We start from the raw sequence: 25809 nt of genomic DNA on the forward strand, positions 1-25809 counted from the left end.
GGCCACTAGGAATGGGGACTGTCATAGCCTGGCATGAACGGATCTTCTATCTCTGCCTAGTGCTTGATAGTAGACAACCACTACTGGCGCCTTTCGAAATGATTTCTGCATCATCAGCACTTTGACAGACCCAGCAGGAACTTTTAGGGAGTGAGGGGAGGAATGAATTGAAAAATAATATAAACAACATAAAAGCTCACACTATAAAGGCATCGGCATCACTACTTATGGAGGATACACTCTATATTACATAATGCAATATAAAGTTTACTTTTATGTTCTATTCAGTATTGCAGTACGGAATGACCCCCAAAGTGACTTGAGTTAAGTGTGATGGGAAAATGCCCAAACTTTTTTAGTAACTGTGGTAGATTTCATTTAGGTATGTTTAGAGCATTTTTACACTGAATATAAAAAATATTGTCAAACAAAGTTAGTTTTGCAGTTTATTTTTTTATTTTTTATTTATTAAATACAAGTTTTAAAATTCAGTTAAAAAATACAACACAATTATGAAACATTTGTAAATTCCATCAATACTTATAATGAAGGCTCAAAGTATAGACATTAAGCAAAATTGCTCAGGCTTTAAAGTGCACTAGGAAAGTTTGTCTGATCATGCTTAATCCATATACATTGAAAAACCATGAAAAAGATGAAAAATTAAAAGGTCCTGTTTTCATTATCTGTCTGCACTGGTAAGTATGGCACTGCTCCCCAACACAAAAGAAAACCCCGGGCTACAATAAAGAGTTTCACCTCTAGTTATTGCGTGGAACACATCATTCAGCCATAATAATTCTAAGTACAAACATCGTTCACTTTGAGTAAAAGGAATATAGTGTGCCCTGATCATAAAAGGTGCAGGTAGCTGCACACGTTTATTGTGCATGTAGCCAGTGGAGGTCACATTGATTTCTAATGGGCATTCAGTCTATACCTTGTACATTTAGCAACATTTTAGAGTTGGTGGCACAACGTTGCCCACTGATGCTCTTTCTGAAGAGAACACACCTAGTTGTTCTACTCCATCTGACAGGCTGGAAATAGGTGAAATATCAGATCTATTGAGAAATGATACTGCACATAAATAATGGAGGTATGACTGAATACTGGAGTCAGAAATATCATCCGACACATTTTGTGTTCTAAATAATTGTCTCATTAGTTGCAGATTTTTTGTGTTCTAAATAACTGTCTCATTAGTTGCAGATTTTCCATTATTAACTCTTAAGGGGAAAAAGTTCTGTAAACGATAGTTATTTCAAACAATTTGTGACTATGGTATTCTGGATACATATCTAAATTTTATGCCACGGTCGAGAAAAAAAGATGGCTCATGATTGGGTAAAAGAATCTGTATAAAGTGGTATTTGTATATGTTAAATGAAAGTATGTATGCATTTACATAAACAATAACTTTATTTTTTACGTAGACCTTCATATTGCCTTTTTTAAGCACTGCAAATATTAGGTGTTACTATAACCTAATTTGATGGTACTCTATTAACCAGACTCGGAAAGGATAGAAGCTGAGTTGGCTGTGACATGATTTAAATTGTAGTCAGTAGCTCGCAACAGATGTCTGAATTGAGGATTTAATTCAGTGAGCAATCTAGTTGGTTTATTGCATTTGTGTAATCTGCAATCTGTTATTAATATGGCACTCCTGTACTTTTTCAAAGCAAGTGTAACAAACAAATCTTTGACTTATTCTTTCACCAGTATAACTCAGCCATTCAGCAGCTGAAAAGTAGTTACTTTTGAACTATGTTTCATTGTTAAACCATTACTATTTAACAAGGGAACATTTTGATGTTGAAAATGTTTATAAAGAGAGCTTCACAACAAAGCACTCGGTATGTTCTTGAAAACCTTCAGCCGAATTTAAGATAGTGCAGTGGATTGTGCACCAACACAGAGATCTGCAAGTCACTGACTGAATCCTAGCTAGGGATGTGTGAAGAATTCCACTCCGTCAGCAGGGTCTGCGGAGTTTTGCCTACTTCACGCTCCATGCGGAATCGGGGTCCCGAAATACTCCGCGAAGCAACGCAGAGTGGAGTTTTTTGTCTTGCGCGGCTTTCCAGCGATAAGTTGGCGATTGCTCGCGAGACAAAAATCGCGCTGGACCTCCTCTCTGTAAGATTTCTCAATGCGTGTGGTGGCATCCATTCGAGTTGAGAAATCTGCCGAGCGCGTTGAGGAAGCTGCTGCTTGAGTAGAGTGTCTAATCGAGCGGCAGAAAATAGCAGCGCCCTCCGGTGTGATGCGGAGTGCGGTTCGTGCTGATTTTACAGCATGGGACAAAGTCCTGGTGCTTAAAATCGGTGCGAAAAGCACATCTTAAAATTCTCTGCCACTAGAGGAACTCCACAGAGCGAGGCAGAGTTCTTCTGTCACTTTGCGGTGTTTCGTGGAGTAAAACTCAATGAACTCTGCCCAGGCCTAATCCTAACTGACTGGACTCAGCTTTCTCTTTTCATTACTGTAAGCAGCATGGATCTGGGTAATTGTCATGTCTATTACTCAAGAGCTTTCTGAAGGCAATTTAGTTTGCAGAGCATGCTACGTAAAGTCAGTTGTTTTTCAGGTGTTTGCTCTTTCAGATCTGTATGGGGGGATATGTATTGTGACTCCTTTTTCCAAGTTTGAAGGCTACGACACAATTTTGTACTGATCTTAGTTGCAGGCCCTTTATGTAGCCAGTGATAGGACATTTATGTCACTAACTGGATTATGAGCAGAAACAACTAGAGATAACAGTTGCTCCGTTTACACATACTTTCATATGAACAAATTTCGGGGATATCCATGTAATAATTTATAGTAAGTGTTCCACACACTAAATGAGAAGCATACTCTTTTATCACATGCTGTAAATTAAATGGTATCTCGAACAAAAAGCCACGCTATGCACTATTTGATAATATAAGAGTTAATGTACTACAACCACTGTACCCTGTCAGAAAAATGTGTATACCACACTCCAGATAGATGGCTATCAGTCAAATTTAACCAGTGAAAGACTGCCATTGTAAACATTAGACTAGGAGCTCTTGCTGGTAACAAACTGAATGTGGATGGATGAGCCCCCCGCCAAACGAATTTCACTGAAAATATGCTTCCAAAACTTTTTATATTGAAACCACAATTCTGAAAATTAGCATTCGTCTTGTAAACATAGATTTTGTTTTTGTATCTCGGGCCAGGTGCTACTAGAAACGTATAATGGCCACCTGATGTTACAAATGGTAATTCACCTCTCGAAAAAGTCTAGTATTTGTCAAATGAAAAGAAGGATGGCAAATTCCTGTCTGTTTTATTATAGACTTGTCTCCCTCTGGACATATAATGGGCCACTGCCACAATGCGACCACATTCTACAGACATTATTATCACATGTATCCCTTTAAATCTACTTGCACCATAACTTTTAATCATGCTTGCGGTTAACTGAAAGGGCCAATGTGCTCGCTGTACAAAATGACAGTAGGGGGAAGAAATGTGGCATGTTGGAACCCTTCTGGGTCACACTTCTACTGCTCTTTAAATGGTGCATCACAAGCCTGTTTAACCACTTAAAAGACAACCAAAGCACTCAACCTTAGCCTCAACATCTAACAATGCATGCAGATCCACATTATAATGTATACCGAGTCACAAAGCAAGAGGGCACACAATGTTATATACCACGTTACAGTCCAGTGCCAGTATTTCAACTATGCCTAGACCTTTGAAGGCCAAGGTGCCAATCATTATTTCCAAAAGATGTACAAATTAAGAAGTGTATTATACAACAAAATCAGTTTCTATACAGTGAAATAGGAATAGTGCAACATACATCCAGGGCTTATAGCTCCAAGTCCCTATAAATTGTCAGTGAGTTTTCTTCTTTAACGGGCCTTAGTTGTATTTTACCAGAGCTTCCTACTCTAAAGCATTTAACATATAAAAAAAAACATGACGAAAGACTTAAAAACTTGAAAATAAATTTTAATATAGAGTTCCTGATCAATGACAAGATAATACCTACAGAGGGCTAAATAATGAAAAGCTATTTTCAAGTTAGCAGAGCTACTTTGAAAACAAAGTTGATCACCGCTTTTCCAAAACTCCTTGAATAAAAAAATGCCCCTTTTCTCTTAACTCAGTTCAGGCTCCAATGGGTTAACTTGATATGTTGGTCTACAACGTTTTCTTGTGAGTTATGTGCAACAGTGGTGGTTTCAATGCTGAAGTACGAATGTGAATAAAAACATGGCAATTCGCCCAAGAAGAAACTCACTGAATAGGGCCCCAACCGGCAGGACAGATAAAGTCATAAATATAATTTTTAAAACAGAGTAAAGCTTTTAAAACAATCCCTTGTTCGGCTCCTGCTGAGTCGCTGCAGATTTGCAATATGTGTTGAAGTTCATACACGGTATTGTTCCTCCCTTGCTCTCCTTCACACTGAGGACGGCATGGGAATGAGCATGCTCACAGGACTCCCATTGCACTTGAGTTTGTCGGAAGTAGCAATTCTGTTCAATTTGCCAACCTCTGTCTGCCAGCTGGGGATCTTCTTGGTGGACATGTGCCTCCGAGCATGTTTCGTCAGGTGGTCACTGCGCATGAAACGGCGGTCGCACACGGGACAGGCAAACTTCTTTTCCCCGGTGTGCGTTCTGCGATGGCGGGACAGTTCATCTGAGCGTGCAAACTTCTTATCACAGCCTTCCCAGTTACAGCTGAAAGGCTTTTCACCTGAAAGGAATCAACGAAATTCGGTGAGTTAATTCAGTAACTAGAACAGTGTTTATATTTACGTAGGCAAAGGTATTGCAATGGCTTTCCATTGACTCACGCTGGGTTAATGGTCAAGAACTTAGATGTACAGTACTCATTTATTTTTTCTTCAAACGTTTCCAGCAACTTCATCAATGGCATTTGTTCTTGTGCAACACCAACACAACTAAGACTGGACCAGGTGTCTAGAATAATTGTGCTTCGCTTGATACGATTATGTCTCTACTTATTATCAGCTGTGGATATATTTATACAGGCGGACACAGGGATAGGATGAATGTTACACATCTCTTAACAAGAGTATGTTTGCTGAGATAATGCAGCAGCAACCTACTGGAGCAGTCACACTGTACCTTTGCCTACCACCGATTGTCATACTAATCCTGCTTGAGGTGCACCTATCAAAATGCTGAAGCTACTGTAGCCGTGGTCGGGCTGCGATGCTTCCATGCAAGCACGGAGGGCGGAATGTTACCAGACTTTGGTACCATGGACAGAGATCTACAGAGGGGCAATTTGTGTCACTGCTATGGATGCTCAGTACTACAGCAGACATCATGGCACTCCTCCAGCAATGGAGCTTTAGTGAGTTCACCATACAGTACCGCAGGGAGTCCACACCATCAGTCATATATTCAGTTCAGGCCAAGGGAAGAAATACTGGGACTTAATACTGTTATAATATAGAAGCGACTGGAAGAGGAAATATTGTTGTGGGGACAGACCTGGAATCAAGCCATCTTAATCAAGTTGTTCAACAGGGAATCCGATTACAAAAACATAGTATGTTCGACAGGGAATTGGCAGTGAAAGCTCTTTGAGGAACTATGGACCTACAGTGTAAATGCTGTGTGCTGGACACCGTGGGTGATTTGGCATACACAGTACAGCATCACCAATGGCCCTCCAGTGGTGCCTGGCTAACAATCAGTAAGGCTGACTATATACCAGCCAGTTATTGAGGAAAAATAGAATGGCACAGCAGTGTACACAGGCACTTCTGGGTCATTTCACCTCGGCCACATTCACCAGCCATTGGAAAAAGGGTCAGAGGTTCTTCCTGAGGGTACTGGTCTCCCCAACAGCAACTGTTAACTCTGGACATTACTAACACCCTAAGTATTACTTCAGGACTCCTCTGTCTCCTGCCACTAATGCATTTTTGGAAGATCAAAGAGGGAATCTGAAAATTGTTGCAATAGAGCTCCATTTTATGGTTTGGTTTCCTGAATAATCTCCGATTGAACTAGTGCATGGAGGAAGAAGCTTATTTTGAAGAGAAGCAAAGACCATTTAATATTATGTGGTGATGCTTTAAGGAAACTGGCCCCTACTGGTACTATAGTATGAGTTTCTAAGGTATGTAGTATAGGCGACCAACCAGAGTCCAGGAACAGGACATGCAATTAGCCCCATCATGCTTCATTTGATGTCCAATTAGAGTAGAGGATATTTCTGTAGCAGCGCATGCTCGGGATTGACGCCCAGCGAGGGAGAAACAATATTAGTACAGACACGACTGGGTATATTATGGATAGCATAGTGCACCTTTTATGGCCTGTGTTCAGTAGAAATGTTTTAAAAACCTGAGACTGTCTCCTGTGACCATAATCTCATTTCAAACACGCCACTTGATTGTTTAATAAGTAATTTTTGTAATAGGGCGAACCCTCAAATGAAAGCTTGGCTTACTAAAACTGTACGTTAAAGTGTTTAATAATTTTGTCATTGTGACCATATAGGAATGGTAGCCTCTCTGTGGATTATATAAACTGGGTATCCTTTGCAATGCACCACAGGGGTATACTTTGGTGCAAAGGGTGAGCTATTATGACCCTGACCCTTGCCCTATTTGCAGGAGTACGGAGTGACGTGTCGGTGCTGTATAACCTCCTTTCTGTAGTAATAGAGGGGAGGAAGGTTGTGAGTGCCAGTCTATGACTAGAAAAGGTTGGACATGACCCCTGACCACCTACCTCTCCGCCTAGTGACACCAATATCTGCGCTCCATAAATATTACATTGGAAATATTAGTACTGGATCACCATAGGTCTGTGCACTCACTGGTGAGGAGGAGAGTGCCAAAATTGCTGTTGATGTGTACCTCCCTTTTCTCCTTTCTTTCTATGCCACTGTCGCGAAAGACCAGGGTGGAACAGGAGTGCAGAAGAAATGTATAAACTAGGAATGGTTCTAGAACCAGTGAGCAGTTCCCTCTGATGCTGCATTTTAGAGCTGTAACTTACGAGGACTCGTGTGGCCCAAATTCTCCTACATGATTTACTTGTTATACCTGATATAGCCTGTTAAATTTTTCAATAAAGTACTCGGAACAATAAATAGAATCCTGAAACCTGCGTATAAAGCAGTGTCAAATTATTTGCAACTAAAAGAGCTATTTGAGTATTAGGAGCACGAGACCGATGATTGAATGTTGGGTTAAGGAGAGGGTGATACTGTGACCATGTATTATTTAAAAAACATAAAGTACCCCCTACCGTAAAGATTTTTTTAAAAGACAGTGAAAGTTGCCGCAGTAGACTCAAGTTTCAGCAAATCCTCAATAACTGCCTATTCCAAAATCTGCCACAAGGATTCTATATTTTTACTAAATACAATATTTTGAGGAGGTGCAGAAAATGCAGCTCTCTACCTGGACGCTTTGTCACACACCATTTTGTTCAGTATTATAATGCTTTCTGGATTATTTGCTTAGCAGTAGGTCCCATATAGATGTGAACAACTTGTATGCAATACTGGAGGTGTTAACTGCTACTCAAGCAGCCGTTTCCCACATTTTTTGCAGCTACAGTAAAAGTGGTCACTGATTACTGCATTAGTTTGCGTAACCACCATAGATTCTCATGATCCACCTCTCCAGTATTCTTACTGTTAATGGTTGTTCTAGACTGGCTTTTCTTCATTGGTTTAACAACTTGGCTTGCTCACTGTTTTCAATGCTATACACTGCCCTGCTCATTGCACTGTTTATACCTGACCCAATTTTACCCGCTGTTGGTTTATATGTCTGGGGCAGCTCTTACAATACTAAGATTATTTTAGCATTTTAGCAAAAAGACCCACTATGTTGCCGACAAGCACTAGGTGTATTACCCATCCCTTGAATGCAGTGGATGATATAGCGTTCTGTTTATGGGCCATGCCATCACCCATCCAACCTATGCAGCACCTAACCTTGAGGAGTCCTGCCTACACAGGGCAGTGAAATGTTCTGAGCGACTGCTTAAGAAGACTGATGTTTAGCCAAGGTCATGATGTAGAAAGCCATGACGAGTCGTGGAATGAGGTGCAACGTGAGTTCAGAATATGCTTCCAATTATGATGTCATACGTGTGAGGAGGCTTGATTTGGCAATAACAAAGCAGTTCTGCAGTCAGAGACTGCAATAAGCTTGGTTGACCAGGCGTTCTAGAAGTACATTGACCTTAGGCCTCTTGATGCAGTGAGAGGAGAATTACACCAATGTGAACCTGTAGGGTGAAAAGGCTGCATTGGTGGTCGAGGAACACAAGACACTCCTGCATCTAAGAAAGTTGCGCCTGAGGATGTTAACTGGCCAGCACCAGCAGAGATTTCCATGTTTGTCCAGTGGCTGTGCATTTCCACACGATTACCCCACAATGCCCTTTACACGTCCTGTAAGTCCTTGGTGTTAAACCGCAATTAACATTGTGGGTAGTTTGAATGGTCTACTACTGTGGTGCCTGGTACACATACATTATTCTAAATTAAGTAAAGTTCACTAACTTCATCATTCTTTTTAGTTAGATTGTCTAAACCAACTTCAAAAGCCCATAACGGCAGATTGTTTCAAAACCAAATAGAACAATTTTAGACTCTTTTTGAAACACTTTCAATCCCGAGACTCTCAAATTAGCAAGGAAAAACCACAGTGCATATGACTTAAGCTGCTTCGCACTGAGGAGACCACATACAGCTGAAACCAGTCTGAGGTTGCTTGTGTTCCCATTCAGAGGAGTTGAGGCCTGGCAATTTGTGAAGTATGGCCAAGCCTGGTGAGTACCGAGCTGATCCCAGTCTGTAATGGCCAAGTGAGCAAAAACAATGAGCTGGAAGATGACCCGGGGGGGACCAACATCCCAGCCATCACTTTATATTTTTTTCTCATTGAGATGCTTTAAGTGGAGATCGGTATGACTAGACGCACATCCAGGCTCTCAATATGCCTATGACTGAAGCTGCTGCTACCCGCAGAGGCCCTGCAAGGCTGAAATTGGTCTGGAACTACTTCTGTCGTCATTCAAAAGGCACATTGCCTGGCAGTTAGTGCTGGACTCTTTGAAGACGGACCAAGGCCGGTTTGCATAAGGTTAATTTTCTTACAGCTATAGACGGCATTGAGAAGACTGAGCTCAAAAATTGGTACACAAAATAAATGGATAATTAAGTAATGTGTCTAGAAGACTGGAAGAAGTACATTCTCAATCCTTTCTGTCTTGTTTGTCTCAGTGCTTTGGTACATGTAATGGAACTACCGGAGCACAGTGAGCAAACAAAATGGACTGGAATACAGTTCAAATACTGAGGTTGAGTTCTGCTAAATGTGTATAACCTCTTACTGCCTTTGAAATCAAAGTTGGTGTTGTAGGTCTTGATGCTGGACAAACGTAATAAAAATGTATCAAATATTAAAGTAATGGTGGCTCATTCAAAAGTAGCGATGGCACTGCCTAAATTGTCTTAGCATCCAGCGGTTTCTATTAAAAACACCAAAAGTCTGACCTCAGGGACCTGCTGTGATGAATTAATATGGTCTTCCCAATGGTTCAGGAGGTGATGTTGTAGGGATCTGAAAACATATGGCAGAACCCTAAATTGTATTCATGTCTAAATTCAGAGACAGTGTAATCTCTGCTGGATAACCGAGATATTTCGATCGCTAGAAACACCCCTCCAATCCTTGTAGATTGCTAATGAATCCCTTTAGTCTGTTAATGAACAGGCTGAGGCTGCAGGGCCCCACAATAACTTGTGCAATAGCACATTCCTGTTTCTTCATGTGGGCGATGGAGTTTCGTCAAAATCGAAATACAAAACCCATAATTCTGTCTCAACAGGCTTCCCTGGTAGTACTATGTTTAATGCTAATCAAAGACAAAGCCAATGATATTAACTTTCCTAGAACCATTAATATGAATCATGTCAAACCACAACTGCATGCAGGCAGGGCCCAATTGGACAACAGAACATTGGGACCAGACTTGTTCAAACTAGGTCCCATTAGCATCAAGGACACAACGGTTTTCATCTACTCAGTTCTTAATAACCTCAATTAAATTGTTGAAATCCACAGTCTCCCTGTCGAAGCCGCCCATGATGGTAAAGAGCGGGTTAGTATCATTCACATAAAAATGAAACCTCGGTGTACTCTGCTAGTAGATAGTGGAGGGGGTTCCCACAGATGGAAGAGAAAATAGGGGATAAAGGGTAACCTGTGGGGTTGCAGAGCTCACTTTGGATTTGGGTGCAATGAATCCACCACATTGGATATTTCATCCTATGTATGACTTGGACAATTACCTAAACCACCCAGTAGTATCACTCTCCTGACCTACCCACTCCTGCATCCTATGTAACAGGATGCCACTGTCAGAGGAAAGGTCACCCCAGCAACTGAGCACTTGTCTATTGCCCACAGCAGATATTTCCTCTGGTCGCCTAGAGATGGCTCCGTCCTTTCGAAGGAATATTTTGTGCTAGGTGCCACGAGAGTTGTTACGTTATAACTTTCTCCATGATCTTGGCAATTGGGGGCCCGCTAAAGGTCATTCGTTTGTTGGTCTACGAGGTCAACCAATGGCTTTTTAGCGAGCGAAGCAATTGTTAACAAGCAACTTCCAACCCTACTGACAAACCACATGTTCCCCCAAACCATTAGGTCACCAAACCGTCCGACTACTACACACAAACACTTGGTCAGTGGGCCAGGGTGGAAGATAGGATTGCCGAATGGGGTAGCCTGCCGCAACCTCTTTGACCCACCCGCCCCAGCCCACAGAATACCTGAACAGGCCTGAACAGCCTCTTCTGTTTTTAAAGACTTTTTGTGAGTGTTTATTTCTCCAGAACAATTGTTACTAAAAACAGCCTTCAATATTTTTTCGCCGAAATAAACCACTGCAGAGATGCAGGCCATGCAGTAGAGCCCTAAGGATTTCTGCAAGGTGGGGAGTTCCTCCTCAGGTTGCCGCTGTGCATTTCGCCGTAGACTGAGGAATTTTGCACTGGTGACCAGCCAATTTTGTACTAGCGTTTGCACAGAGAGACTAGTGCAAAAATCGCTCAGTCACCAATGCAGGGCTTTAATAAGCAGCCTGGTGTGCACAGCTACACCTGAATAGTGTTGCAATACCCGTTTCTAAAGTAACATACTTACACCATACATTACATCTAATTTTCTTACAGCTATAGACGGCATTGAGAAGACTGAGCTCAAAAATTGGTACACAAAATAAATGGATAATTAAGTAATGTGTTTAGAAGACTGGAAGAAGTACATTCTCAATCCTTTCTGTCTTGTTTGTCTCAGTGCTTTGGTACATGTAATGGAACTACCTCGTAAAAACAACATTAGGAAAAGGACCACAGAGAACTTGGTAAATGTTATTGCCAGGCTCTTATGTAATGCTTTAAATGTTAACACATACATGGCATCAACTCCAAAGTAAGGCACATTTTGACTTAAAAGTGGTGAGTCAGAAAATGTGATGCTAGCCTAGTTTTAAAAGCCAACTTGGTGTAAATAAATAGAAACTAAACATAGCAGCAGTGAGTGAGAAATAGTAGCTAAACGGCAATATAAATAAAAAGCTAACCTAACAACAGAAACAGGAAAAAAGTGGCGAAAGTATTAATCGAACAACACAGTGACCAACAACACGAGGGATACTGTATTTTTGCCAGATGACACACCAGATACCTGTAAGGGCACAGCAAGGTTCTTTCACAGATTATGACTCAGCCCTGATGTAATCTAATGAAATACACTGTAAAATAAACAACACTCGGTTTCTCTGCCACTTAAACAATAGCATGAAGAAATCTTGTGCGACAACAATGCCCTCTACCGCCATCCTGTACTAACTGTGTAACCCCATAGAAATCTAATACTAGATAACAGTAGGTTTCGGTACAAACGTTTGATATACTAACCAGTGTGAGTGCGGAGATGAGCTTTCAAATGTGAACTTTTAAAATAAGTCTTTCTGCAGCCTGGAAAGTTGCAGACATAATTTCGCCGCCTGGAGAAATCTATTTGGGGGGCACAACTTTGACCAGAGGCAATGAAAACAGGCGCTGGTGCTAGAGGCAATAACTTTGTGTGCCCAACTGCCATTAAAGGTGGCTGGCAGTGAGGCGGTTGCGTGACAGAGGCTTGAGGAAGTACAAACATCACAGTTCCCTGAGGCACCGACGTTCCCATGAGGATTGGCTGAGAGGATGCAGCTGGTCTGGGTATGACTGGTTTGCTATTTGTGCAGGTCGTCTGTGCAGGTGGCTTAAAGAAGGCAGAAATCATCCCTGCCTGTCCACCAACAGGAATCATTTGGCAGAGAAGTGGGGGGCTCGAAACAGGCACGGAAACCAGATGGGAGACCCTACTTTGTTGATCATGTTCAAAGTTCTTTAAACCCTGTTCTTGAACAGGACAGCTGGGTTCCTGGGTTTTAACAGAAGGATGAATAGGGGAATTGTGCAAACAAGGCTGGCATTCTGGAAAACTGTCACTAAACGAACTTTCCGTGCTAGGCACATCTTTTAAATATTTGGAATGATTCAGATATTGTCCTTCACAATGTTGGGTGGAATTATGGTTGCCCAAAGAAACTCTGGTTTCCACCTGCGGCGTGGGAATGTGATGGTGAGTGCAGGCAGAACTGTCTGCGGTGTGACGGATCACGCTTGTTGCCATGGCTCTGCAAGAGTGAGAAGCAAGTTGCTCAGTGGTACCAAGCTTGCAGGAAGTCTGTGTCTCCATACATTTGGCAGGTGCTTTGGCTCTATCGGCAGATATGGCGGCACACACCGTCGAGTGTGCTTTAACGGCTGCTGGCTTGCAGTACGTGACTTGTGAGGATGGCAGCATTGTTGCAGAGGGTTCCACAAATTCAGGGCTGTGTGGTGGAGTCATACACTGTAAAGAAACACATTTCACAGAATTAAACGCTATGTAAAACTAAAGAAGCAAAGAGTTTTCATCCTGGCTAGATACACTGTATTGTAACCTTTACAGAATGCGATGAGGTAAAGGATCATTGCAGCAGATCAAAAAAATGAACCAAAGTTTAAATGCGTGCCTCTACATTCCATTCTATAGGGCAGCAGTGTATAACGTTGTTGCACAGAGAGCACAGTGAAGCCAGATGTTTATCTACAGAAGATGTTTATTCACAACTAAAAGGTAAGTTCCACCCAATAAGTTTTTTCCCCATTGATAGTCACACAATACAAAATCCTTGAATCATCAAGTCATTAAATTTTTTTCCAATTGTATTGTATTTCAGCATTTATTTAGTGTTGACTATCCCTATGTGAGGCGTGAAGCATTTGCCTACATGAAGTAGCATGCTACACCGTGTATGGTGTGTGGTTGGAAGGCTGTTCTTTTTTTTTTGCCATTTCAAAGTACTTTATTGATTTTCCATAACAAAGATACATAGAGTAATACTGTTTCGGGGTTAGCACATATATATATAAAGCAAAAATATAACGTGTCCAAAAGCATACAAAAGGTTATTATTCCTATGAGGGTATCAAGATGCTAACCCAAGTGATCAGTAGAGAGAGAAGAAAAGGAACTGAAAGAAGAAAAAGGAAAGAAGAAAGAGGAGAAGGAAAAGGAAAACAACGATTAGACTGGCGGTATACTATACATCCTGGCCTCTTTGCAGTTGTGGGCACAAGAGCAGTTTGAAATTAATAGACCTAACACATAACAGCGTAGTACCGGTAATAACAATTAGGTAAAAGGATACAGAGTACAAGGGGTGAAGCGTTAAGGCATGAGATGTGGTTCAGCGACATACAGTAGTGTTCATGGAGGTTTGTAGGAGTCGAGATAAGTGTCTATAGAGTTCCACATCAACCTGGATGCGGGTTTCCACGGAGAGTTCTGCAAGGAGATGTTATCTGCCCCTCTGAGATGAGTGATCCAGTTTATCCATCCCTTATAGGATGCCTTGCTTGTGTCCTTCCAGTTGGCAAGAACTATTTTCACAGCGGATGTTAATAAAAGGTCAAGTAGAGATTTGTCAGCGTCAGATCTTAGGTCAGCGTTCAAGAAGGCCATTGGTAGGGTGGAAAATTCATGGGTCAAGGTACAGTTAAACATGTCAGTTAAGAAGGCAAACACTTTCCCCCGAAAAGGTTTTACTGATGCACACTGAAAGATAAGATGGGCTAAATCCCCGTTTCTTTATTACAGTTCCAACATGTTGCATCACTACGGAGACCTAAGGAGAATAACCGGGCCGGAGTCCAATATGCTTTGTGCAGTAGCCAGTATTTGGTTTGGGAGAGGACCGGGGAGATCTTATTGTGTGAGACCGAGTTCCACAGTGTGGACCAATTCTGTTCGTTTAGTGGAACCGGAGCTGTTCTTTTTTGTTTTCATCCTATGTGGGGAGTATTTCCAAGTTGTGTGTGATGACCACTGAGGTGCGGGGATTGTGTTATGGGACGCAGCCCTTAGCAGTGTGTTGCATGATGAAGTGTGAGAGACTGACATGCAGTTTTATGATTTTCAGTATGCTGGTATCTTCGAATAGATTTGCAAGTCCCTTTTATGTTATTTTGTATAATATAATCTGTTTAGCTGGTTTCTGCACTTGGTTGTCTAATCTGAGATTTTGATGTGAATTCTTGCATTGCCAACTTTAACAGCTGAAAATTAACACTTGTCAGCTGCCATCTTGCTCCCTCCTTGCTACTGTCTGACACACTTCAGGTGGAAAAAAGGCACATTATACTTTCTGTATGTGTGGACATCCACAGAAAGTAATAAAGCCCACAAACCCAGACAAAAAACGTCATCGGCTAGAACTTGCAAACTGAAACTAATAGTAGTAACAAAGAGACCTCAAGAAATGTGAAATATGCCAAAACCTTGCTGCTGTCTTTCTACAATTTATTGCCAAGAAACTCCAATGATAAACTGGCTATAGCACCTCAGTGTTTAAGTATTAAAACAATATTTGAGGTCTCAGGAAGAGATGACACTAGGACCTTCAGGTTTTATTTGGAGTATCTTACTTTAAATGAAGGAATATGCTACTTATTATTATTATTATTATTATTATTATTATTATTATTTATTTTTATAAAGCGCGTAGTCACCCGGAAGTATCCCAGCGCTAGTGAAACCCTAGTTCAGCAGACCTGAGGAACGGGAGCTGAGAGCAGAGGAGGGGAGGGGTAAGGAATAGAACACGGGGGAGTATGAGAACTAGGGAAAGAGATGCGTCTTTAGCAACTTCCTGAAGCGCAGATATCGAGGTTCAAGACGTAGGTCGCGGGGGAGTAAATTCCAAAGACGAGCAGTTTGTACCGAAAAGCGTCGTCCTCCTGGTCGGGCTTTCCTGAATCTTGGGGTATTAATGAGGTTTTCTGTGTTAGAACGGAGGGATCTGGTGGTTGTGTAAGGGGTGATGAAGTTGCTAAGAACTGGGGGGCCTTGGTTATGCAACGTTTTGTGGACGAGGCACAAGGCTTTGAATTTGACTCGCTCCCCTATGGGGAGCCAATGAAGAAGTTTGAGAGCGGGTTTAGCAGATGATCTGGCCGGGGTGTTTGTGATGATCCGGGCAGCGGTGTTCTGAATTCTTTGAAGTTTATTCAGGGTCGCTTCGGGAGCACCGAGATAAATCACATTACTGTAGTCTAGTCTCGATATTACGAGACCTTGGATTAGTAATTTCTGGGATTTAGGGGGAAGAAGGGGCAGGACTTTCCTCAAAGATTTTAGAAGGCCAAAGCAGGTCCCTGCTACCTTCTTTGCTTGCGAGGTGAATGAGAGATCAGAATCGATCCATACACCCAGACTTTTCACCTCTGTTTTTGGATCAGGGGGAGGACCTAGACAGGCTGGCCAGCTGTCCAGGGGGAGTGCGGTTCCTTTCGGGCCAAGTATAAGGACCTCGGTTTTTGTCCCATTTAGCTTTAGGGCTGAACTATTCATCCAGCGATGGACCTGCGTAAGGCAGTTGAAGAGATCAGCTTTCTGTTGTTTGGGATGGGACAGGGACACCACTAGTTGTGTGTCGTCAGCATAGCTGACGACGCTCACTCCGAATGGGGTGATAACCTCCTCCAATGTGGACATATAGATATTAAATAATGTAGGGCTCAGGGAAGAGCCCTGAGGCACACCACATTGGAGGGGCATTTCGGATGAGCGGGCGTTCTTCTCCCAAATCTGATAGGACCGTAGGGTCAGGAAAGATGCAAGCCAAGATAAGGCTGTGCCTTCCACTCCAACTCCCGAGAGTCTTTCAATAAGGAGTTGGTGGTCAACGGTGTCGAACGCCGCGCTAAGGTCGAGGAGGATCACTGCCACTGATCCTCCCCCGTCCAATAGCGCTCTGGCCTCCTCTACCGCTGCCAGGAGGGCGATGTCGGTGCCCTGCCCTGGTCGGAAGCCCGTCTGAGAATTTTTAAGTTTGTTATTGGCCTCTAGGAACTGCGAGAGTTTCCTATTAACTAATTTTTCCGCGATCTTGCTGACTCCTGGGAGTAAGGAAATGGGCCTGTAGTTCGCCAGATTCTCAGGGTCGAGAGAAGGCTTCTTCAGTAGGGCTTTTACAACAGCCTTCTTCCAGCTCAAAGGTACAACTCCTTGTTGGAATGAAGTATTGATCAGATGAGTAAGGGAGGGGATGATAGTGGGGGCTACCTCCCTAAGGATCCACAGAGGCGCAGGGTCGCTAGGGGAGCCGCTCTTCATGGAATTGAACGTGTTTCTCACTTCGTCTATCGTGACCTGGCCCCAGGTGGACAGACACGAGGCGGATGTCATGTGTGAGAAAGCGGTTTCTTCCCCCGGGCTCGAGGGCGGGATAGAGTCCAGAATTAGACGTATTTTGTCGTGGAAGAAATTAGCCAATTGTTGGCATTTCTCCTGGTCGGCTTTGGGGTCGGAGGAAAGACCCAGTCCTTGTTCTGAAGGTTTTAAAAGCTCTTTCAGGATGACGTATGATTCCTTACTGGAGCATCCCGCTTTCTCTATTCTCTCCTGATAAAACACGCTTTTGGTTTTGCGAATAGCGTTTTTATAGGTTAGAAGAGAAATAGAGTAGCTGTTTTTGTTGGTACCTGATTTGTCGCGTCTCCAAGAGCGTTCGGTTTTCTTACACTCTTGGCGCAGAGCTTTAAGCTCTGGAGTATACCATAAAGCGGGGGATAATCTTTTGGGCTGTTTGAAGGTGGTGGTTTCCGGGAGTATCGTATCTAGAGACGAAGTAATCCAATCACTAAATTGCTTGTCAGCCGTATTGGAGTCAGAGGAAAGTTCGGGAATGGAGGCTGCAAGGGAGGCAGCCCATTTCTCAGATGACAATGTGCGCCATTGACGGTCGGTGACCTTAGTTTTAGGGGTTGGGAGGGTAGGTGTGTTGATTTCCCAGGAAAAAGGGACCAGGTAATGGTCCGTCCATGGGAGGGTCACGGGTGATTTGGTGGTAACTGTTGCTATATTGGTGAGAATAGGGTCCAATAGGTGGCCCTTCTCATGGGTAGGCTCGTTGTTCACTAGATGGATCTTTAGAGATGTTAGGTCGTGTTTAATGTCCGAGGCTCCTCGGTCCGTGGGGTCCAGGAAGTGAAAATTCAAATCACCTAGCATAAGGAAGTTGGAGGTGGAGGAAGCTAGTTGTGATACAAATTCAAATGTTGAATTGATGAAGTTGCCAGGCGCACCTGGGGGGCGATAAATCAGTAGCCCTGCCAGGGTGAGAGCTGGGGAGATTTGGATGGAAAATTGGCCACTCTCACAGTCCTCGATACAGGCGTTAGTTGTCCTACAAATGAATTGTTCCCTGTGAATTATAGCTATCCCGCCTCCTCTCCCTTTAGGTCTATTTAGGGCTTGGCACTGATACCCTGTGGGGAGGGCCGCGACGACATCCGGGTCGGTATTGTCGGATAGCCATGTTTCCGTTAGGAACAGTAGGTCAAGATCCTGATTTTGGACCAAAAGATTTACTTCGGTAGCATGTTTGGGGAGGGAGCGGCATACTTACCAGTATGCATCTGTTCTTGGCATGTAGAGCTGCAGAGTTGTACACTTAGCATAGATCGCCATCTGGTGTTGGGCCCGGATGTTTGCAGTTTGTTTTTCTTCTTGGACAGTGTTTGGAAGTCACGAGTTTGGTGACTCCTCCTTCGGTCCGTACTGCACATGGGCTTCGGCTCCATCCTCAGATTGTTTTTCGCCAACAGGGAAATGATGGAGCTTGGTAATCACAGTGAGAAACCCATGTGTGTAGTATCTAAATAAGATGTACTGGAACGGATACAGGTAGCCGGGGAGGCGGGTGGGCGTGTACAACTCTGCAGCTCTACATGCCAAGAACAGATGCATACTGGTAAGTAGCATATTCCGTTCGAGGCATATGAGCTGCAGATTGTACACTTAGCATAGATTATATAGCAGTACCCAACCCTAGCGGCGACCACCGGTATCCGTTGCAGTGGTTTGAAATAGTGTCTTTAGTACAGCCTGGCCCACTCTAGCTTGCTGCTTGGAATGCACATCTACACAGTAATGTTTTGTGAAGGTGTGCGGTGTAGACCATGTGGCTGCTTTGCAGATGTCATCTAAGGGTATATTCCCTAGAAAGGCCATAGAAGCCCCTAACTTTCTTGTAGAATGGGCTTTAGGCGGAACAGATAATGTTCTTTTAGCCTTTTGGTAGCAAATCTGTATGCATTTTACAATCCACCTAGCTATCCCTGATTTAGAAATGGGGTTGCCTTTATGTGGTGGAGAGAAGGAGACGAACAATTGTTTAGTCTTCCTGAAGGGTTGCGTTCTTTGTATGTAGTATAGCAAGGCCCTTTTTACATCGAGTGTGTGTAAGGCTCTTTCTGCAACAGATTGAGGTTGCGAGAAGAAGACAGGTAATTCCACCGATTGATTGAGATGGAAGGGGGAAATGACCTTGGGCAGGAACTTCGGATTTGTGCGAAGTATGACCTTGCTGTGATGTATTTGTATGAAGGGTTCCTGTATAGTGAACGCTTGTATTTCACCAACCCTTCTAAGGGAAGTGATAGCTACGAGAAAAGCTGTTTTCCAGGTGAGGAACTGTAGCTCGCATTTATGCATTGGTTCGAAGGGCGGACCCATTAGTCGTGTAAGAACTAAATTTAGATTCCATACAGGGGAAGGTGGTGCCCTGGGAGGAATTACTCGTTTAAGGCCTTCCATGAAGGCTTTAATAGCGGGCACTCTGAAGAGAGATAAATGCTGTCTGTTTTGTAGATAAGCAGCGATCGCTGCTAGGTGTAGGCGTATGGATGAATATGCCAGGTTACACCTGTGAAGATGGAGCAGATAGCATATGATGTGCTGTATGGATGCATCTAAAGGGTTGATTGTATTGTTACGGCAGTAAATAACAAATCTTTTCCACTTTGCGGCATAACATGCTCTAGTGGTAGGACGTCTGGCTTCCATGATGATGTTCATGCAATCAGGGGGAAGGTTAAGGTATCCGAATTCTAGGATTTCAGGAGCCAGATTGCCAGGTTGAGCTGAGCTGGGTCCGGGTGCCTGATTTCTCCATGGTTCTGGGTTAGGAGGCATGGGGATAGGTGCAGTTTTTGATGTGGTACCACTGATAGTTGTAGTAGCGTGGTGTACCACGGCTGCCTGGCCCACGTCGGAGCTACCAGAATGAGTGTGAGGGAGTGCTGTTGTAGCTTCCTGACCACTAATGGAATTAGTGGGAGAGGTGGAAAGGCGTATGCAAATCTGCCTGACCAGTTCATCCATATCGCATTGCCCTTGGACAATGGGTGTGGGTATCTGGCGGCGAAGCTTGGGCATTTTTTGTTTTCGTGGGTGGCGAAGAGGTCTATCTGAGGATGCCCCCACTGTTGGAAGAATGGCTGAAGAACTTGCGGATGCAGTTCCCATTCGTGTAGTTGTTGCGTTTGTCTGCTGAGCAGATCTGCCATGGTGTTTTGTACGCCTGGAACGTGTTGTGCCAGGAGAAAGATGTTTTGGGGAATTGCCCATCTCCATATGCTCTGGGCTAAGCGGGAGAGCTGGGGAGAGTGTCCCCCCCCCCTGTTTTTGGATATAATACATTGCAGTCATGTTGTCTGTGCGAATGAGGACTGCTTTGCCCGAAATCTGTTTTTGGAAAGATTTTAGGGCTAGAAAGATCGCCAAGAGCTCCAGATGGTTGATGTGGAGCAATTTTTGCTGTGGCGTCCATAGACCTTGCATTGTGAGGTGTAGGAGGTGCGCTCCCCAGCCGGAGAGCGATGCGTCCGCTGTTAGAATCACCTGAGGAACCGGGTCCAGGAACGGCCGCCCTTTGGAAAGGTTTGTGGTGTTCCACCACTGCAGAGAGTGATGTGTGCGGCCGTCCACCAACACCAGATCCGTCAGCTGACCCTGGGCCTGGTTCCACTGTTGTGCTAGGCACTCTTGAAGTGGACGCATGTGTAGTCTTGCATGGGGCACTATGAAGATGCAAGACGCCATCATTCCTATGAGCTTCATGAACACTCTTGCTGGAAGAGAGTGTTGGGGAAGGAATGTTTTGCGTAAGGCTTGAATGCTTGTGATTCTGGCTGTGTTTGGATAGGCAATACCTTTGGAGGTGTCTATAGTGGCCCCGAGATATTGCTTTGTGTGAGATGGTATGAGGTGGGACTTTTGGTAGTTCACCGTGAAGCCTAGCTGGTGGAGCAGTTGGATGGTGCTGTTTGTATGCTGCACGCATTGGTGGTAAGACGCGGCTTTTATCAGCCAGTCGTCTAAGTAAGGGAAGACGTGAATGTGTTGACGTCTGAGGTGTGCTGCTACTACCGCTAGGCATTTGGTAAACACCCGTGGTGCGGTGGTGACCCCGAAGGGGAGAACCGTGAATTGGTAATGTTGCCCGTCCACCACGAACCTGAGGTATTTCCTGTGAGAGGGGTGTATTGGAATGTGAAAGTATGCGTCTTTCAGATCCAAGGTTGTGAGAAAGTCTCCCTGACAGAGGAGCGGGAGGACTTGTTGTAGGGTGACCATATGGAAATGGTCTGAATGTATGTAGGCATTTAGAGGCCGGAGGTCCAGAATGGGCCTGAGGGTACCGTCTTTCTTTGGTATTAGGAAATATAGGGAGTAAACCCCTAGATTTTGCTGATTGATGGGGACCTGCTCTATAGCGTGTTTTTGGAGGAGGGAGAGTACCTCCTGTTTGAGCAGTGTGGAATGTTCTTGAGACATTGGACGGTGCCTTGGTGGGATATTGGGCGGGGTAGATGTTAGCTCGAGACAGTACCCTGACCGAATGATTTGGGTCACCCATTTGTCCGATGTTATGGACTCCCATGCGTGGGTAAAGTTTTGTAGTCTGCCCCCGACCGGAGTGGAATGGTCTGGGGGGAGCGGAGGGAAGTCATTGTGTGGGCGGGGTGGCAGAACGGGTGTTGTTAGTTTTGCCCCTGCCCTTATTGTTGTTACCTCTGTAACCACCTCTTTGGTTGCCCTTTGAAAAGGTATTTTGAGGAGGGGATTTGTAGGAGGTAGAGGTGCTATCGGTGGAGAAGCCTCTGCCTGTGCCACGAAAGGAGGAGCGTCGAAAGGAACGTTTAGAGGCTTGTGTTTGGAGTGCCCCCATAGACTTTGCTGTGTCTGTGTCCTTTTTCATCTTTTCCAACGCTTCGTCTACCTTGGGCCCAAAGAGAGTTTGTTGGTCAAAGGGGTGATTGAGTATGGACGCCTGGACTTCAGGCTTAAACCCTGAGATCCTGAGCCAGGCATGGCGACGAAGCAGGACACTGGTATTTATGGCTCTAGAAGCAGTGTTGGCTGCATCGAGGGCACATTTAATGGAGGTGTTTGTAATGAGTTTACCCTCCTGTATTAGCTCATGAGCCCTACGCTTGTGTTTCTTGGGGAGGTGCTGCATAAGAGCCTCAAGTTCGTCGTAGTGTGCTCTGTCATAGCGCGCAAGTAGCGCTTGTGTGTTTGCAATGCGCCACATGTTTGCAGCTTGAGAGGCGGTGCGCTTGCCAGACGCGTCTAGGAGTTTGGATTCCTTGTCTGGCGGTGGGGCTTCTCCTGAGGACTGGGAGTTAGCCCGCTTTCTAGCTGTAGAGACAACTAGGGAATCTAAGGGAGCAGGGCCCTTAATGTATGCGGGGTCTGTGGGTGCCGCCTTATACTTTTTCTCTATTCTAGGGTTTAGTACCCTGGCCCTGACAGGGTCTTTGAACACCTCTGCGGCATGCTTGGTGACACCCTTAAGCATGGGTAAGATAGAGGTGGATTTGTCCTGTATGTCGAATGTATCCAGTAAGAAGTCGTCTTCCACTGGTTCAGTGTGCATGTCCACCCCATGGTAGTGTGCTGCTCTCTGCACTAAATGATGGAACCCTCAGGAGTCCTCTGGAGGAGACGGCCTGGATGGGTATAGGTCGTCCTGAGGAATATCGGGTACATCAGGGTTATTGTAATCCTCCCACGGGTCTGGGGTCCCTGGCGGAGTGGGATCCATTGGGGCGTCCGCCGGATAATTGTCCGGGTCCCCGTCATCCGGATCTGGGGACGGGGCCGGAGAGTAGTGAGGTAAAGGTGGCGGAGACCTGGGAGGGGGAGGGGGTGGAGGAGGTGGAGGAGGTAGGGGAGGTGGTAGTGGGGAGGGCACTCTGAGGGGAGAAGTAGCAGAGTCCTTCCGTTTGGGTGGTGGAGGAGGAGCCGGAGTATCAAGGCGTCTTTTCTTGATAATTAAAGTCAATAGCCCAGTCTTTGGATCTTTGGACAGAGTCTTTTGTAAAGGGTCTGGTGTAAACCGAGCCAATGGCGCCGAATCGTCCGTCGGCACCAGTGATTTCGGAACCGAGGATTTCGATGGTTTGTGTGCGCCATGCTTTTTTGGGGCCTCCGGTTTTTTCGGCGTCGAAAGAGTTTTCGGCGCCGGAGCGTCGGTGCCGACAGATTTGTGTTTGGTCGGCACCGAGAGTCCAGGCTTCGGCACCGGTGGCTTCGGAGTCGAGCTGGATATTGCTTTCTTCGGTGCCGGATGCTGTTTCTCGGCACCGGGCGTCGGCTGGCTCGATCCCGAGCTGCCGTGAGACTTTGGAGGCTTCGACACCGGGCCCGAAGGTGGGGTGATCGAAGCTTTGGTCTTGGTTTTGCCCAGGCCGGCAGGCGAGGGAGTAACCTGAGTCTCTTTGGTTTTGGGCGTGGGGGTGGGAGGGGGCACAGTACTCACGGCCCGCTGCGCCGGTGTGATGTCCTCCACGTCGGAGTCGTCGGCCTCGGAAGCGCTGACGACGTCTTCTTCCTGCTCGGTGTGTGTTTGCCCCGAAGCTTCGGCGCCGTCTCCGAAGATGTCCGGTGGAGCTGCAGACGATGAGTGCGCCATGGTGCGTCGAGCTTTTCGATCCCGGGTGGTTTTCTTCGATCGAAAAGACTTACAGGCGGGGCAGTCTCTGGCCTCGTGTTCTGGAGAGAGGCAAAGATTACACACCTGATGGAGGTCGGTGTGGGGAAATTTAGACCCACATTTTGGGCACTTTTTGAACGGAGTCCTTTCCATCGGCCGGGACCGGAGTCGAGGAGGGCCCGAAGGCCGGTGCCGATGTACGGGATGGAGAAAAGTGCCGCTTCGAGAGATGAAGATGATGATGAAGAAACTCGAAGAAACGAGGATTTTCCGTCGAGGCTGGAACCGTAGAAGTTCGAAGCCGGAGCACGAAGTATCACATCCGAGCCCAATGGCGGAAAAAAACAATCTGAGGATGGAGCCGAAGCCCATGCGCAGTACGGACCGAAGGAGGAGTCACCAAACTCGTGACTTCCAAAGACTGTCCAAGAAGAAAAACAAACTGCAAACATCCGGGCCCAACACCAGATGGCGATCTATGCTAAGTGTACAATCTGCAGCTCATATGCCTCGAACATACTTTTACCTTTAGTAAATATTAACTTGTTATTTATAAATAATAAATAAACATGGTTCTGAGCCGGCATTGAACACTATGTATGAATACTGTGCCTACTGTAACTGAGTTTCAATTCCAAACCTACTGTCACCTTCCAGAGTAAGCCTTACTGCCAACCAGGCTACACTTTGAGTCTGATCTACCAAGTACTTGGTCAATCACACTGAAGTGAATTAATACTCAGTGTACTGGTACACCTGTGGTAAAGGACAGCCCCAATGACGGATACCGCCCAGTAATTGCTGACTTTCCAAGGACCCAGAGTAAGGCTTTTCACAACAATGCCTGATCTACCAGTCGCAAATGCTATAAAACAGCGTAATTTACTCTATCAGAAGCGACATTGTTGTCTACAAAGCTGCCACAGATTATTCGCACATTGCCTCATAAAACCTTTTCTCATCAAAGCTGAGATTGAGAATCTGCTTTGTGTATCTTAAGGATGGCTTACATAATATTTCATAGCGATGCAGCTGCACAACAGCCCACTTTCAGAATGTTATAAAACTCTGCAATAAAATGTGTTTAGTCACAGTAGAGAAATGTTTTTTTTTCTGCACACCGGATTGTAAATAGCTCCATGGTTACTAAACTAACTTCAAAGCACTAAACACTATAGTGAAAGAACAACATGAAGGAAATTAAATTATGCAGAAACCCCATCTTTGCTCAATGCGCAGAATTAACCTGATCCATGTCAAAAGAACAGGGAGCCACGAAATAGATGGTATCATCTTAATGTTACATTTGTTTCTAACCCCATCTTGATTTTTTGGGGACAGGACTCAACTACTGTAAGTCCTTAGTACTTCTAACACTCCTGTAGCCCTACTGTCAAGAATTGTCCGTGAATAGACCTGGCTTACGGGCGCTTTGAGGCTTTGGCAGACTATACTTCAATGGGACGGGGAGGTAGAAGGATGTACCCCACTGCCCTGGAGGACTACAGTCCTCCGTATGTAAAGATCTTTGACTACATGGTGAAGATCTCTGTGCCTTCAGAGGAGCTGCCACCACGACAGCTCCTCTGAACACAATCTTTGCTGTGCAGATTCCATGTTCAGTCTACCCACGCAGAAAAGTTTTTGTTTTCCATAAACAAACTCCCAAAGTGGATTTTTTTTTTAAACTGTCTCTGACATGCTGAGAGCTTTCTCGCAGCTGGTGGGGTTATTTATTAGTTTTCCTCTACTGGACTGCCAGTCTTTCCCCATTGTTTCAAACAGGAAACAATTGAAGTATTTTGACCAACTGACCAACGTCAGTCAGTCCAGTGGTCAAAAATGTCCACTGGTTCAGCCAACGGCATCTCCACCAGCATGATGGTTTGCAAGACTCCAAATTGAACCAGTGAACCAGGAGTTTGGTGGAAAGAGTACTCCCCCCCCCTCTGCATTTGTGGTGGAGTACCGCCGCCAAACTCTAAATAAGACCCTTACAGGCACATGCATCATCATAGGGTTTTGCGATTCCTTAATTGCGATTATTAAGGAATCGCAATTAAGGAATAGCAAAACCCTATGCATGTAGGAATCGCTAAAGAAATAGCGATTCCCACAAATTCCTTAATTGCGACTAGCAAATTGCGAGTCGCAATTAAGGAACGTCTTCCCATTCATTCCTATGGGCCTCCAGGCCCATAGGAATGAATTGGAGATTGCGGGAGCAATTTGCGAGTACCAGTAGGTACTCGCAAATTGCTCCCGCAATTTCGATGGTGCAAGGGTGTCAAAATGACACCCCATTGCACCCATGTATGTTAACTGCACATATGTTGCATACACACATGCTCTAAGGGCATGTGTG

At 44.7% G+C, this 25809-nt stretch overlaps 1 protein-coding gene across 1 annotated transcript in view; it reads right to left on the reverse strand.

Annotated features, from left to right (window-relative positions):
* Window positions 1–435: 435 nt before the first annotated feature.
* KLF11 (KLF transcription factor 11) overlaps window positions 436–25809 on the reverse strand; it is a 32911-nt gene continuing 7537 nt past the window's right edge. The window contains exons 3-4 of the mRNA XM_085610716.1: window positions 11986–12967; window positions 436–4749 (exon numbers count right to left, since the gene is read on the reverse strand). Coding sequence (XP_085466842.1) covers window positions 4451–4749; window positions 11986–12967 — 1281 coding nt within the window. The 3' untranslated portion in view covers window positions 436–4450. The remainder of the gene's footprint in view (window positions 4750–11985; window positions 12968–25809) is intronic.

This window comes from Triturus cristatus, chromosome 6 (genome assembly GCF_964204655.1).
Source record: "Triturus cristatus chromosome 6, aTriCri1.1, whole genome shotgun sequence".
In the NCBI taxonomy this organism is placed as follows: domain Eukaryota; kingdom Metazoa; phylum Chordata; class Amphibia; order Caudata; family Salamandridae; genus Triturus; species Triturus cristatus.